Source organism: Zophobas morio, unplaced genomic scaffold, assembly GCF_036711695.1.
Source record: "Zophobas morio isolate AGI-343-1 ecotype UQ-CSIRO unplaced genomic scaffold, CSIRO_AGI_Zmor_V1 ptg000017l, whole genome shotgun sequence".
In the NCBI taxonomy this organism is placed as follows: domain Eukaryota; kingdom Metazoa; phylum Arthropoda; class Insecta; order Coleoptera; family Tenebrionidae; genus Zophobas; species Zophobas morio.
The window spans coordinates 6,178,104-6,192,665 of NW_026972122.1; the positions used below are offsets into that span (position 1 = coordinate 6,178,104).

The 14,562-nt window shown below is 31.6% G+C and overlaps 2 protein-coding genes across 3 annotated transcripts; one reads left to right on the forward strand and one right to left on the reverse strand.

The window, feature by feature from the left end:
- Nucleotides 1-10,304: 10,304 nt before the first annotated feature.
- Nucleotides 10,305-11,529, reverse strand: LOC135130401 (brachyurin-like). The gene is made up of 6 exons (XM_064057779.1): nt 11,386-11,529; nt 11,147-11,334; nt 10,935-11,098; nt 10,792-10,881; nt 10,606-10,745; nt 10,305-10,554 (listed from the first exon to the last, which is right to left on the reverse strand). The coding sequence occupies exons 1-6, from the start codon at nt 11,452-11,454 to the stop codon at nt 10,384-10,386; spliced, it is 822 nt and encodes a 273-aa protein (XP_063913849.1). The 5' UTR covers nt 11,455-11,529; the 3' UTR covers nt 10,305-10,383.
- Nucleotides 11,530-11,749: 220 nt separating this feature from the next.
- Nucleotides 11,750-13,141, forward strand: LOC135130473 (brachyurin-like). 2 transcript variants are annotated; one of them, XM_064057863.1, is made up of 7 exons: nt 11,750-12,028; nt 12,082-12,100; nt 12,148-12,298; nt 12,359-12,525; nt 12,573-12,662; nt 12,718-12,857; nt 12,912-13,141. In XM_064057863.1, exons 1-7 carry the CDS (start codon nt 11,960-11,962, stop codon nt 13,080-13,082), a joined length of 807 nt encoding a protein of 268 aa, XP_063913933.1. In that variant the 5' UTR covers nt 11,750-11,959; the 3' UTR covers nt 13,083-13,141. The 2 variants fall into 2 exon arrangements, with proteins under 2 accessions (XP_063913933.1, XP_063913932.1); XM_064057862.1 differs by having other exon boundaries at nt 11,751-12,031.
- The last annotated feature ends 1,421 nt before the right edge of the window (nt 13,142-14,562 follow it).

A 14,562-nucleotide genomic window follows, 5' to 3' on the forward strand; every position in this document is an offset into this window, starting at 1 on the left:
ACTAAGGTTTTTTTCTATTATCCATGTTTCCTTAACTGTTGAATCCTTGACGTTTTGATTACTCGTTCTACTAATTTCTCGGTAATCATTTCTTACCCCTATTATAATAATTTCTCCTTTTTAACTTTTTTCGGCTATTCCTACCCTTATTGTTTGTATTTATTTTTCTTTTTTCGTGCGATCTTTAGGTATATTACTTATATTGTTTTTGTCTGCATCTTCTTCGTCAGTTTTTGTTTTCCTTTCATTATTTTTACTTCCCGAGCTTAAGCTAAGGAAGTATTGTAATCGAGTTCATCGGGCGACTTGCTAATTTCATATTTTGTCGATTCCGTTTCCGTCTGTCTATCTCTCTGTCTGCGTTGACTTTTGTTAAATAGAATCTCCGAAACTACCGGACTGATTGTTATGAAACTTTATATGTATATTACGAATACAATGTAGATGGTAAAACGCTAACCAAACTTTGTCCGATCATCCCCACCAACATTATGATGGCGTCACCTCAAAATTGCACAGTTTTTTCTCGAAACAACCAGAATTCTGGAAAAAAATCAAAATTGTATAACATCTTGCAATTTAATTTTGAATCCGCAAGACCGACTGCTTTGAAATATTGTAGGTGTTTTAGAATTATCTGGTAAATTTGTAATCAAAATACATCTATTTCTCCCTTCTAAAAAATTGATTACCTCATCAGAAAATTTTGTAAAAGAGAAACTCTTTTGAAACATACACGCAGCACGCTTCTTTACATATATTTACTTTAATATTATAGATACATATCTTTATTTTATCTGGATAGGTTTTATTGTATTTCAGGGGCGAGGGAAGTTCTGTCGAAATAACTTTCGGCCAATTTTTTTCATTCATTCTCTGTTTTCCATCTCTGCTAGAACCAATTGTTGATAACGAAGCTGATTCCAATTTTCAGATCACTTTCTACGTTTTCATTGATAAAATCAGGTATCTCTTTCCTGATCTGCTCTTCCTTTTTCCCTTCTGTTTTCCAAATATTACATTATTTGTTCCTTCTTTATTTTGTCCTCCACAGCTTCCACTTTATTCAGCACTTCTTCTTTTTCTTGTTAGCACTTTTTTCATTTCCGTCCAACTCATTTCTCAAATTTGTTACTTCTTCCGTAAGAGGTTAGTTATCCTTTTTAGTATCTTTTAGATCTGCCTGTATTTCTTCGAGTATTTTTAAAACTTGCTCCATTTCCTCTTCTTTGTTTTTCATCTTACTAGTTTTCGCGGGACTGCGAATTGTTGTCCTATTTTTTTTTATAATGGTTGAAGTTCTTCTGTTTCGTCCTATTCCTTTTCGAACTTTTATTACCTTTTTTCTTTTTTCCTTTTCTTCTTGTCTTCCTAGACTACATGAACGGTGTCTACTTATTTTTTTTTTTCTGATGGTGCTCTTCACCTTGTGATAACCCAAACTTCCCGCATTTAAATTGACCTTGAAAAAGTTTGAAAAGCCCGCGAAAAATTCAAAAATTTCAAAATTTGGCCTTGGCTGTGATCGTCTAACAAATGGGAACCTACGTTGTGTTTTTTTTTTAAAGTGGCGGGAAGACGTTCTTTCATACAAGTGCATACACTGCGTGTGATTCGAGAGCGCAAGAAATAATAGACAAAATTGTTTTGGAGGGGGAGCACGGCACCCCCTCGAAGGAGGAAAGAAGCTGCAAAGATTTACTCCTCAACGCAAAAACCACCTTGTTATTATTCACGGACATATTACATTTCCAACATCTTAAGATATATGAAAAAAGGACACTCGTGACTTGACAAACATACACATATTACAACCGAACAAACACAAAAACCTACACATCTGTTTGGAATCAATGCAAATATTTGAATATCACCAATTTAATAAAACAACAAAGCAAAATCTGAATTAAGTAACTGGATGCAAATACACAAGTTATTACGTGCGTGTGGCGGCAGATTTTAAAGATACGGCAGTTAACAGGAGCACAACAACAGTACCCCTGGGCATTCTAGCATAAGCGGAGTTTGGGGCTACTGGTCTGAGGCTGTTCTCCCCCCACGACGGTGATTCTATCTATCACAAAGCCTACCCGCACACATATCTCCATTACGAAAGTGCCCTGCGAAACTAGGCCGCTACGATCGCAGATACGTAGTTGGGTCTCGACTATTGGTCCAAATCGACAGCGTTACAACATCGGCGATCGCCCTCTGACTATACAAACCTGTGAACTTGTACAGGTGACACGATAAATCTCGCCAGCCCGACTAGGAACCGCACTTCGCTTCTGCCACGTTTTCTGTGTTATTTAACCTCAATTCCATTTTTAAATATTCAATCTCTTATAACTCTGATATTAACAACAACTAAACAAGTGTTAAAGTTTCAACGAGCAATAAACAACATTTAAATTCGCCATACAATCTTGTGAAATTTTGAACAACAAATAATTCTTATGTGAGATTAAAGTTGGACATCAAACAATTTATATGACAGAAACGTTCATCAACAAAGTATTTACAAAACACAACTTAGCAAAAATTTATCAAACAAGAGATCTGGTGTGTAATAAACTTGTACAAATAGAAATATTATGTGAGGTTAAAACTGCAGAGCATGAAATTTACGTTCCATTAAAATTATACAATAAAGGAAAATTACTGAAGATTAAAACTGTGAGATTAAAGAAATATTGTATGAGGTGAAAATTTGCAAAGTTAACAAAATTTACATGAGATTAATAATTGCCACACTTTATCAACGATTCAAACAAAGAGTTTACATTATGTCAAATTATATCATTATAAGTGATTGGTTACTTCAAAAGAAAAATTTACTTTGAGAGTTTAAACGAACTGGTTACCCCAACAAAACACATAATAAACAAACACACAAATACCCCCTACTTGTTTAACTGCCGTAAATGAACTATTAGCAATCTTGTGTGAAGAATTTAGAGGTGTTATAATGTAACACTTACGTATATGGATCCAGAAACTTATTCGTAATTAAGCAACAAGGTGTGTTTGCACTAGCTGACGATTACCAAAAACTAACTTGATTGGTGAATTTTCAAACAATAAAACAAATTTACAGCACGTGTTTCGCGTTGAACGGAAGTCCGCAAATTTTCGATTAAAAGGCCGCAAGTATTAACCACGCGGGTTGGGGACAACAGAATGACGTCAGTTACGATTGATTGTCGTTAAACAAAGGCTTCCTCCCATTTTATTAACTACCAAAACCAATTAATTTAAACCTAGCTCTTACCACGTGTTTACATGTACACAAGCACATGCAGACTGACGCTACGCCATGCAGATTCTTCTAACCATCCAACTAAAAATTCCTAGCGCTAAATCGTGCGACTACCAAGCAAGCATTTCCGTGCACCAGGTTGCCAATGTTTAACGATTTCCTTTTTTGTGATTGATTTTTTTTTTCTCTTTCAAATTCAAATTATTCAAATGTGATTTCGTGCCGCTATTAATTTCAGCGCGTAAACTTTGATTTAAATTCGGTCACCACAACCTTGATCGAAAATTTCGTTGGGGAAGACTTTGTCTTTGAGCGATTTTGTTTCCACTTCCTTTGACACTTCTCCTACTTTCTCTAATGGTGGTTCTTCTTCTTCTTTCCACTTTATTTTTTTTTTCTTTTCTTCTTCTGGAATACCAATTTTCTCTCTTTGATTTTTACCTCGTGCTTGCTTGGTCTGTCGGTAAAACAAGTATCCAAGGGTGCTAGTATTATTAGGATTATCATTTTTCTAAATGTGTAATATGAAGAGAAATTTAAAAGCTGCAATTAGTGCGCTTTGGGTAGGTTGAAGGCCCTTTAGTTCTCAGCTACAAAAAAAAATGTTCGGAATCAATGCAAATGTTTGAATATAACAGTTTTGAAAAAACTACGGAAAGGAAAAACGGAAACTGAATGCAAATACACAATTGATTACGATGAACACAACCAAAGTCTGTGAGGGAGTCTAAATTATATATCGGTTACAGGATCGTGAAATTTTTGGACTACAACACATATTCATCCTCACGGTGCAAAACTGTTACATAATTAGCCGTATCATCCACTTCGCGGGTTACCAGACTGAAAGGTAAGCGCATCGACGAAGAAGTAAGTATACCTTAGGCAAAGCAAACATTGCCGTAATTACGAGAAACTTCATCTCGTCCAATTAGTCGATTTTTAATGGAAAGAATTTGCATGAAGTTAAGTTATGCCACACTCTATCAACAGTTTCAGCCAACAAAGAATTTACACCGAGATTAGGTATTATTTCAAGTATATCAAATTGTATTCGCAGAACACCTTGTACGCTACGCTATAGAGCGGCGTCGTCGAGAATAAATGTTCAATCCAAACCGCAAAATATTATTAAACTGTAAGAAAATATTGAACCCCTCCCGTTTTTCGAGTCCACGAGTGTGAACTTAACCGCAACTTTTCCTTCTCTCAACGTTTAGATCAGTTTAAATACCATAAATGGATCATTTATAACATCGACAGAGAAGTTACAAGTGTTTTATCATGTAATATTTAGTAACTCAACTCCTATTTACGTATCAACATAAATTTCATTATATTCTTGATATTTGCATTCAGACTAATTTATCAACAGACTTATATCTGAGATGGAATCAATGTTATCTTCTCGAACATCACTATCAGTGATCCATCTTTCTGTGGATTTCTGGAGCTTACTACCTTTACTACTTCTTTAAGTGATAATATCTAAGTAAACAATGAAGTTTATCTTGAAGTGGAGACAAATGAAAAATGGCCATCGAAAATTTGAAGTAGCAGAAACATTCTCTTTTTTTATTTTAATTGTTAATATCACGTTTTCAAAGGGTGAATTTGACGTATTATGGAACCACCTCTTAAATATTTTCCACTCACTTAAAGCAGGTTATCTTGTGTCACGATAGATGGTCAGACTTAATTATTTATTATAATTTGGACGAGGCACATACCTCGTAAAGAATAATCTAGTTTATTAATTAACTTAAAATTTCAAAAATTTCTTCAAAAAATGAAAAGTGGGTTTGTCTTGTCTAGTAGTTACTTATATTTTTCCTTACTAACACGCAACTAATGTCGGATGCATATGAGAACGTATTTTTCAATGTAGATCTATTTGACGCTAAATTAGGCGACTTATCTTGTTGAATTTATTAAATTACGAAAATATTTGTGTTTATATTTATGTTAAATACAACAAATTGATATAAATTCGACGAAACCACTTAATACCGGTTGTGAGTTGAAAGTAACCCATAAACAAATCAGACCTGGAGAGTGAAAAGCGTTTCTATGTCCAAAGATATAAAAAAGTCTACATTATTAGTTTTTCAAAGTGACGTTCCTTTGCCTCTGAAGCACAGCATGTTGGAACGTAATATTGTTTTAAGAAAAATCACAAACAAAAATACGAAACGACATCACGAATTTGCAATTTGTTGCTAACAGAACTAAAATGAGATAAAAAGTTTATTTATTAATTGTTTGTAATCAAATCTGCTCCCTTGACTCCTTTATAAAGTTCATCACAACAAATTTGCATCAGTTTAACTGCGATTCTGCAGCTATAAACTAAAAATGTAAGAATATAAATTTTAAACAACGACTTCACAACATTTTTGTGAAGTGCAAGTGTTGGCCTGGTTACGCTCCGGCCAACACTTCCTCAGGTGGTCAGGAATGTGTGGGATTTAGAAACCTTGTATATGGCCAGCGACATTTATGCAATGAACCTGAAATACCCAGATGCGTTTGTACGAATGCTACCAGCATTACATCTAATAGGGAAGGAAGATGGTGTAGCGTCTATGAGAAGGGTGTTCAGATTAAAAAGTGGCCCTGTGAGAATCGTGAAGAATGGGACACCTACAACGAGAAATACGAGAAACTTTTCGGGAACAGACAGTAAATGAATATATTTATAACAATGTAATAATTGTAAAATAAAGTTTCGACAAGAATTGCATACCTATTAAATAATATTTTTAAACCAAAGAAAACTCTGCATCTACAATATTTGTATAGGAATTATTTGACAATGTTAATGTCCAAACGAGATCTGTGCTACTCTCCAATTTCAATTAAAAGACTATAGCGCTAAATACTAAAACTGCCAAATTATTTCTGCCTTCGGTATCCAGATTTGGGAAAAAAATCAAAATTGTATAACACTTTATAATTTCACTTTTAAAGAGAAATACCGAACGTTTGAAATTTCGTAAACAATTTAAAAATTAAATTATTACGTTATACTCTTTGACGTACATAAACGTATATATACCAAATGTTTCACATGCTTATATCTAATTTACTTTTTCAGTCAATTTTTCCAAATTTTCTGGTATATTTACGTTTACTGAAGGATGCAGATTCCGTTTTATGTGAAAAATGTATTGGTTGTAAGCTTTAATTATAAATTATTTCACGTGAGGTAAAATTTCAAGATTTGGTTGATGGCACTGTTCCTTTAAATTTGTTTATATTTAAAATTAAACATTACAACAACCAATAAATTTTTCATACAAAACGAAATCTGCATCCTTCAGTTAAAATAAATACAAAATTTTAAAAAAATCGGCCGAAAAATAAATAAGATATAAGCACTGAAAGTCTTAGGTGAAACACCCAGTATATATCTATTTTATTTGTGTATGCTTTACGTATTAAATATTATTATTATAATAAATCAGTAAACTTAACCATTCAACATAGCTCCCAGAATGTGAGAGATCAGGTCTCTGTTTCCGTAGGTCTGTCCGTGTGCCGTCTGTTGCTAATTATGTCAGGCAGATAATTTTGGAAATTACTCTACCGATTCTTGTCAAATTTTTAGTGTATTGTAAGAATAACGTGATGACGGTAAACATAAATAGATCGTTAATGAAAATTTATCTGATGCGGTTTCCATCCAGAGATTTGATGACATGATCCCAAAATTTGGCCAGATAAATCCCATCAAAATATGCAGAATATTTTATACGCTTCGACTTGCTGTTTGTCAATACGTCGCCTGAGAACTTGTTTGATTCATAGACCGGATCGCGCTCAAGCCAATGTCGACTCTAAGCATTTAGAATTTCTGACAAAAATAGTTATTGTTTAGATGCTTTTATTTACAAGCATATCAGAACTCTCATGTTTTACTCAATTTTGACATGCTCCTATTTTTTTGTTTAACTAAGAATTAATTGTTTAATTGTGTTTCATACTAACAAACGTCCTAAATTAGCAATACTCGTGGAACCCTACAGTCGATTTTTTTCGAGATAGTGCAGTTATTTTTATGTTTTAGAAGCATTGTGTTCTAACTTGTCTTAATTTTTACATATTTTTAGTCACAATTTTAGTAGCTACTTATTTTCGATACATTGTATGGAAACTGGGAAAACTTTTAGCAATAACGCGACAGTGATCGAAAAACCGAAAAATTGAAAAATTGTATTCTCGAAGAATCTAAAATTTTAAAAATCGAAAAATTAAAAAAAACAGAATTTGAAAAGTTCCCAAAACTAGTAATGTTGAAAAAATTGATAAATCGAAAAATCGAAAAGTCGAAAAAATTTTAAAATCGAAAAACCAAGATGGCAAAATTAAAAAATCAAAAAATTGAAAAATAGAGGTATTGAAGGACTGAAAAATCGCGAAAAAAAATTTAAAATCTAATATTTAAAAATCGAGAAATTGAACAAGCAGATAATTGAAAATTCGAAACCTCGAAAAATTAAAAAAAAATCGAAAATTTAAAAATTCCGAAAGTTGAAAAATTGAAATATACAAGAAAAATCTAAAGTTTTAAAAACAAAATATTGGAAATCCAAATCGTAAAAAGTCAAGAAACCGAAAAATCCAGAACACGAAAAATCGAAAAGCAGAAATAAAATTCAAATATCGAAACATTGAAGTCAAAAAACGAAAAATAACCGCAAACTTAAAAAATCGATAAATTGAAAAATCAAAAGCCTGAACAATCGAAAATTTGAAGAACTGAAGAATTAAAAGATCGAAACTTTGGGAAGTCGAGGAATGGGAAAATGAAAAATAGATTAACTGAGAAATCGGAAAAGTGAAAATTCAGAAATGTCAAAATTCGAAAAATTTAAAAATCGAAAAATCTAAAATTTAAAATATTGAAAAATTAAAATATCATAAAATTGAAAAATGCAGAAATCCTAACATTAAAAAATCGAAAAACTGAAAAATCAACAAATCGAGAAATCGAAACTCGAGAATTACAAAAATTGGAAAATTGATATGTCGAAAATTTGAAAAATCTAAAGTTTAAAAAATGAAAAACTGAAAATCCAAAAAAAAATCGAAAAATCCAGAAATCGAAAAACCGAAAAGTCGAAAAAACGAAATTTTGAAAAATCCCAAAACTGAAATAAATATCCAAAAATTGAGGAATTAAAAAATTGGAAAATTGAAGAGCTGATAAATTGAGAAATTGGAAAATCAAAAATAGATTAATCGAGAAATGGAAAACTGAAAATTTAGCGACATCAAAATTTGAAAAATTGAAAAATAGAAATACTGAAGAAGTGGAAAGTCAAAAAATCGAGAAACCGAAAAATCTAGAACTGAAAAATTGAACAATTAAAATATCGTAAAATTGAAGAATGTAGAAATGCAAACATCAAAATATCAAAAAATAAAAATTAGAAAATCTAAAATTAAAAATCGAGAAATCAAAAAATCGAAACTCAGAATTTAAAAAATCGAAAAATTGAAAATTCTGTTATGTAACTGAAAAATCGAAACATCAAAAAATTGGAAAATAGAAAAATTGCAAAGCCCAAAATTTAAAAAAATCGAAAAACCGAGAAATCCAAAAATCGAAACTTCGAAAAATTCAAAAACTAAGACATCGAAAAATCAGAGGATCGAGAAAGCCGAGAAGAAAAGTTAAAAATTGAAAAATTGATAAATCGAGAAGTTGAACAATCAAAACATCGAAACATCTGAATAAATCGAGAAATCAAAAAATTGAAAAATCGAACAATTATAAACAAGAAAAATTAGAAAACCGGAAATTTAAAAACTCGGAAAATTGAAAAACTGAAATATAGAAGAACTGAAAACTCGAGAAATCGAAAAACCTAAAATTTTAAATTTAAATTGAGAAATTAAAACATTGAAAAGTTGAAAAGTTGAGAAATCGAAATATAAAACAGTCGAAAAATGGAAGTATCCAAAGTTTAATGAAAAATTGAAAATCCAAAAAGTAAAAAATCGAAAAATCAAAAAATCCAAGAGTCCAAAAACCAAAAAGTCGAACAATCGAAAAATTGAAAAATCCCAAAACTTAAAGAGATATCCAAAAATTTGAGAAATAAAAAAATTGAAAAAACTCAGAAATCGAAACACTGAAAAAGCAAAGTCGAGAAATCGTAAACTTAAAAAAATCGAAAAATTGAATAATCAAAAACTTGAAAAATCGAAAAATTGAACATTTAAAGAAGTGAAAAATCGAAACTTTGGGAAGTCGAGAAATGGGAAAATAAAAAGAGATTACTTCAGAAGTCGAAGAACGAAAAAATTTAGAAATGTCAAAATATGAAAAATTGAAAAATCGAAATATTTAAAAACCGTAAAATTGAAGAGGACAAAAATTGAGAAATCGTGTCACTGAAACATCGGAAAATTGAGAAATGGAAAATTTAAAGATTGGAAAGATTTAAAAAGCCCAAAATTGAAATATTGAAAAATGCTGACACCATATATATTGATTTTCAGAAGGCATTTGACGAGGTTCCATATCATAGATTGCTATTCAAAATTAGTAAAATGAGGATCAAGGAATGTCTACTAAAATGGCTTTCAGCCTTTCTGTCCGATCATTCGTTTTATGTCAAAGTTGCTGACTCCTTTTCCAACACTTTTCCTGTCAAATCGGACGTACCACACGGTTGCGTTTTGAGTCCTATTTTATTTGCCCTATACATATCTTATCTAAATTACTTGTTAAAATCTGATCACTCTTTCTTCGTCTTAACCAACGATATAAATACGGTATAAACTGGTCCAAAATTTGATTGGTTGATATTAACAGAAAAAAGTGTACAATTCTACACCTGGACTCCGATGATCAATGTTTTCAGATTGATAATGACCTCATCAAAACTGTCATTATACATATTCGATAACTTCAAGTTGTCTGAACATGTACCTACTGTTAAAAAAGCTAATACCGTAATTTACCTTTTTTATATTATATAAAAATTACATTAGGTCACTATTAGGATAAACTGCTGCTAAATCAGACAAGTACTAGTAAAAAAAGACCCAGATTTTATATTTTTAAAAATGGAACAACCAAAGTGTCAAATCTTCAACAAAAATCGCGCTGGCTAAATATCCAGCTGCGTTACATTTCTAATCCAAGCATTATACGGATAAGTTCTTGTAAACCCTGAAGGATCTGTACTTTCGCAACCATTGTAACTAACAAAACTTGCAATACCAACAGGAAATGGCTGACCGCTAGCGAAATATTGAACTAAAGTACTGCCAATATCACCCTACGAAATAAAAAAAATCAATAAACAACAGGAAAATAGGTCAACACTTACATAACATGTTCCTTCATTTAAGTTTCCTTCAACACAAAGCATAGTGTCAACAATTTGACTTCCATAAGTAAGCGCACATTCAGTATTTGACAAACTTACGACACGCACCCATTGCATTGCATCAGAAAGCCCAGCATCTTCTGCAAATGAAGTCGTTTAAATTGCGGTATGTAAAATGACACCTACCATCAGAAGTCTGTCCCCATCCAAAAATTGTAGCTATAACGTAATCCGGGAGTTCAGCCAGTGAAAGCCTCTGAAAAGGCTGTATATAATCTGTCATCAAAAATATAATTACTACAGAAATCATATTAAGACATTTTGTTTACTGGTCAAAGTGATAGGCAGCCGTAGTTGAATGAGACCTATGTCATTTTCTAGAGTTAACGGATTATAGTCAGGGTGAAGCACGTACGAAGAAGTTGCAACTTCAATCTGTTCGCTGCCACCACTCAGATGAACTGATCCCAGAAAAATCTGGAACAATGTGGCCCTAAAATTTTGTTTCAGATTGAGGGATCTTCAAAAGTGTTTGATTTACCCATCGACACACTGACCGGCTGTTAAGATCCATTGATTGGAAAGAAGAGAACCGGAACAGAAATATCTGCTGGTAGGGTTTTGAACATAAATTGCCGCAGCGTGAGTGAATTGGGCTGGATTGGCAGTTTGACCCCCGATGATTCGTCCACCTGAAATGTTTCTAGTACTATTTCTTCTAGGAACAATCTATAATCAAATTGTTATTATCTTATTGGTTTTTTATTTAAGGACACAAACCTTTCTCAACGAAGTGGTTGGGTAAAAATTCAAGCAGAAAAATAGTGAAAAGAGCACTATTGTTTTCATTTTTAGAAAAAATATTTGCAGTTTTACAAATTTATAAAAGGACTTGTTGATCGAAAATATGCGATCTTGCGATAGTAGCTGAAGTACGCCTTTAAAAGATTATACTTGTAATATTATCTATAGAATTAATAGGTGAGTATCACACAAACACTTTAAAAGATTACCGTTAAGATGTACTTCTTAGTGAATGATCCCTTAAAAAAAAAATTGAAATTTGCATTCATTCGTAAAAAGCGTGCTGATAAAATATAACTCCAGCGAACTGTTTCCAAAATTTATTACATTATAGTAATAACTATGACTCGATAAAAGAAGCTTTATGTGTAAATTCTCAAAATTAGCTTCAATTATTTTCAATGAAATGGCGGAAAAGCCTATCTGCAGTCGTTCCAAGGACCCCTTTAAAACCATACGTCTAAGTAGTATAAACCCATCGATAAGATAACATTCCAACAAAATTCTACATAAGCTATACTTTTTTTGAGTAAAAAATTAACACAAAAAAATGTTACTTCGATCGGTAACAGTACTTTCACTTTTTGGATTAACAATATCTTGGTGTTATGGCCATAATGTGGTAAGAAAACCATAAAAATTTTCAAACTTAAACCATCTTTCTTCTTTTAGGACAGCTTCAGCCATAAAAGTAAGTTCGATAAAATTTGCATATTTTGCCCTTAACGTAACTTTTAGATGGAAGAATTATTGGTGGAACTCCAGCATATCCGGCCCAGTATCCGTTTATGGCAGCCATAACAGTTCAAAGTTCAACTACCAGAATATTTTGTGTAGGGGCACTTTTGAGTAACCAGTGGATTTTAACTGCTGCTCATTGTGTAAATGGGTAAAGTATTTTTAATTATTATTCACTTAAGTTGTAATTGTGAAATATATATATATTTAGGGCTGTTTTATTCACGATACAATTAGGGTCTAACAGTTTATCAGAAGCCGATTCTAATCGGGTAACTTTAGCCACCTCCACGTATGTCGTACATCCAGAATTTAATCCAGATACACTTGACCATGATGTTGGTCTCATCAAACTTCGACTGCCAATTGACTTTACAGGTTCTTGCACAAAATTATTTTCCAAGGTTTACTAAATTCTTTTTTAGATTATATCAGAGCCGTAGATTATTTACCATCATCACCAATTCTAGAATTCCAGAACGTTATAGCAGTAGGGTGGGGGCAAGTAACTGATGGTACGTTTACAAAACGAAATTTAGACATAACATAAGTTTATGTGTAAATTTCCAGCTGATCCTAGTCTTTCTGATGAACTGAGATGGGTTCTAATGTCAGCAATATCGAATGAAGAATGTCGATTGACGTATGGAAGTCAAATCACAGATTCTATGGTTTGTGCCAGCGGCAATTATAATGAAGGTCCTTGCCTTGTAAGTAAGGATTTTGTAACTATTTTTTTGATATTAATTTTATAAATGTTTCAGGGGGACAGTGGTGGTCCTTTGGTGCATCTCCTGAATGGAAGTCGTATGGTAGTAGTTGCTGTTTCTAGTTTTGTTAGTGGAAATGGTTGTGAAAGTCCAGATCCTTCAGGATATACAAGGACGTTTCCGTATGTGGACTGGATAAGAAATACTACGGATCTATGGGAATAAAAATGTAGAAATTCTTAATTAAGTTAAATTAAATACATTCTCCTACATTTAAAATTAAACTTGAGTTTAAAAAAAATGTACTCCTATATATTATCGAGTTTTATATAATTTTACTTTTTATCAACTTAAAAAATCGGCACGGAAGTTTATTATTAATACCGATAATTCAATTTTTGGATTTTACAATTTCTCGGTTTTCAGTTTTTCTCTTCAATCTTACTATTTTTAAGTATTTCGATTTTTCAATTTTTGACTTTTATAGACTCTTTATTTGTCGATTTTTCAATTAATTGATTTTTCAGGTTTTTTGGTTTTTCAATTTCTCAATTTTTAAATTTCTCAGTTTTTGGACATTTCAGTTTTGGGATTTTTCAGTTTATTTATTATTCAATTTTTCGATCTTACGATTTTGCAGGATTTTGATTTTTCAATTTTTCGATTTTTTTAAGGTTTCGATATTTCGACTTCACTTTTTTGATTTTTCGATTACTCAATTTTTCGATTCTTTAAATTCTCAGCTTTTGGGTATTTCAGTTTTGGGATTTTTCAGTTTTAGATCTTTCAGCTTTGGGATTTTTCAATACTTCTGTTCTTCGAATTTTCCATTTTTGACTTCTGGATTTTTCGATGTGTCGACTTTTTACATTTTTCGATTTTTAAATTTTAGATTTTTCAGTTTTTTGATACTTACATTTTTATATATTTAAAATTTTAGATTTTCCGATTTCTCGATTTTTCATTTCAATTCTTCGATATTTCAGTTTTTCAAGTTTTCGAATTTTTCAAATGTTTTGATTTCTTAATCTATCGATTTTTCGACTTCCCGGTTTTAGATTTTCTGTTTTTCAATTGTCGTTTTTTCAAATTTTCGATTTTTCAATTTTTCAAATTTAACTTTTATAAACTGTCAATTTTTCGATTTTTCAATTAATCGATGTTTTGATTTTCTCATTTCTTGACTTTCGAGGGTTTCCATATTCCTGTTCTTCAATTATTTAACTTTTCGATTTTTAAAAATTTTTTAGTTTTTTAAAGGTTTCGATTTTTCGACTTCACTTTTTGGATTTTTAGATTGCTCAATTTTCCGACTTTTTAGGTTCTCAGTTTTTCGATATTTCAGTTTTCGGATTTTTCAGGTTTTTCAATTTTCAGTTTTTCTTTCATTTTTCAGTTTTTCGATATTTCAGTTTTGGGATTTTTCAATATTTCGACTTTTCGATTTTTAGCTTCTGGAGTTGGCGATGTGTCGATTTTTTTACTTTTTCGATTTTTCAATTTTTCGATTGCTTAATCTTTCGATTTTTCGACTTCCCAGTTTTAGATTTCCTGTTTTCAATTGTCGTTTTAAATTTTCCAATTTTGAATGTTTTGATTCCTGATTTAGTTTCCCATTTTTGGTTTTCCTTTCATTTTTCAGTTTTTGGAAATTTCAGTTTTGGAATTTTTCAATATTTCGATTCTTCGACTTTTCGATTTTTAA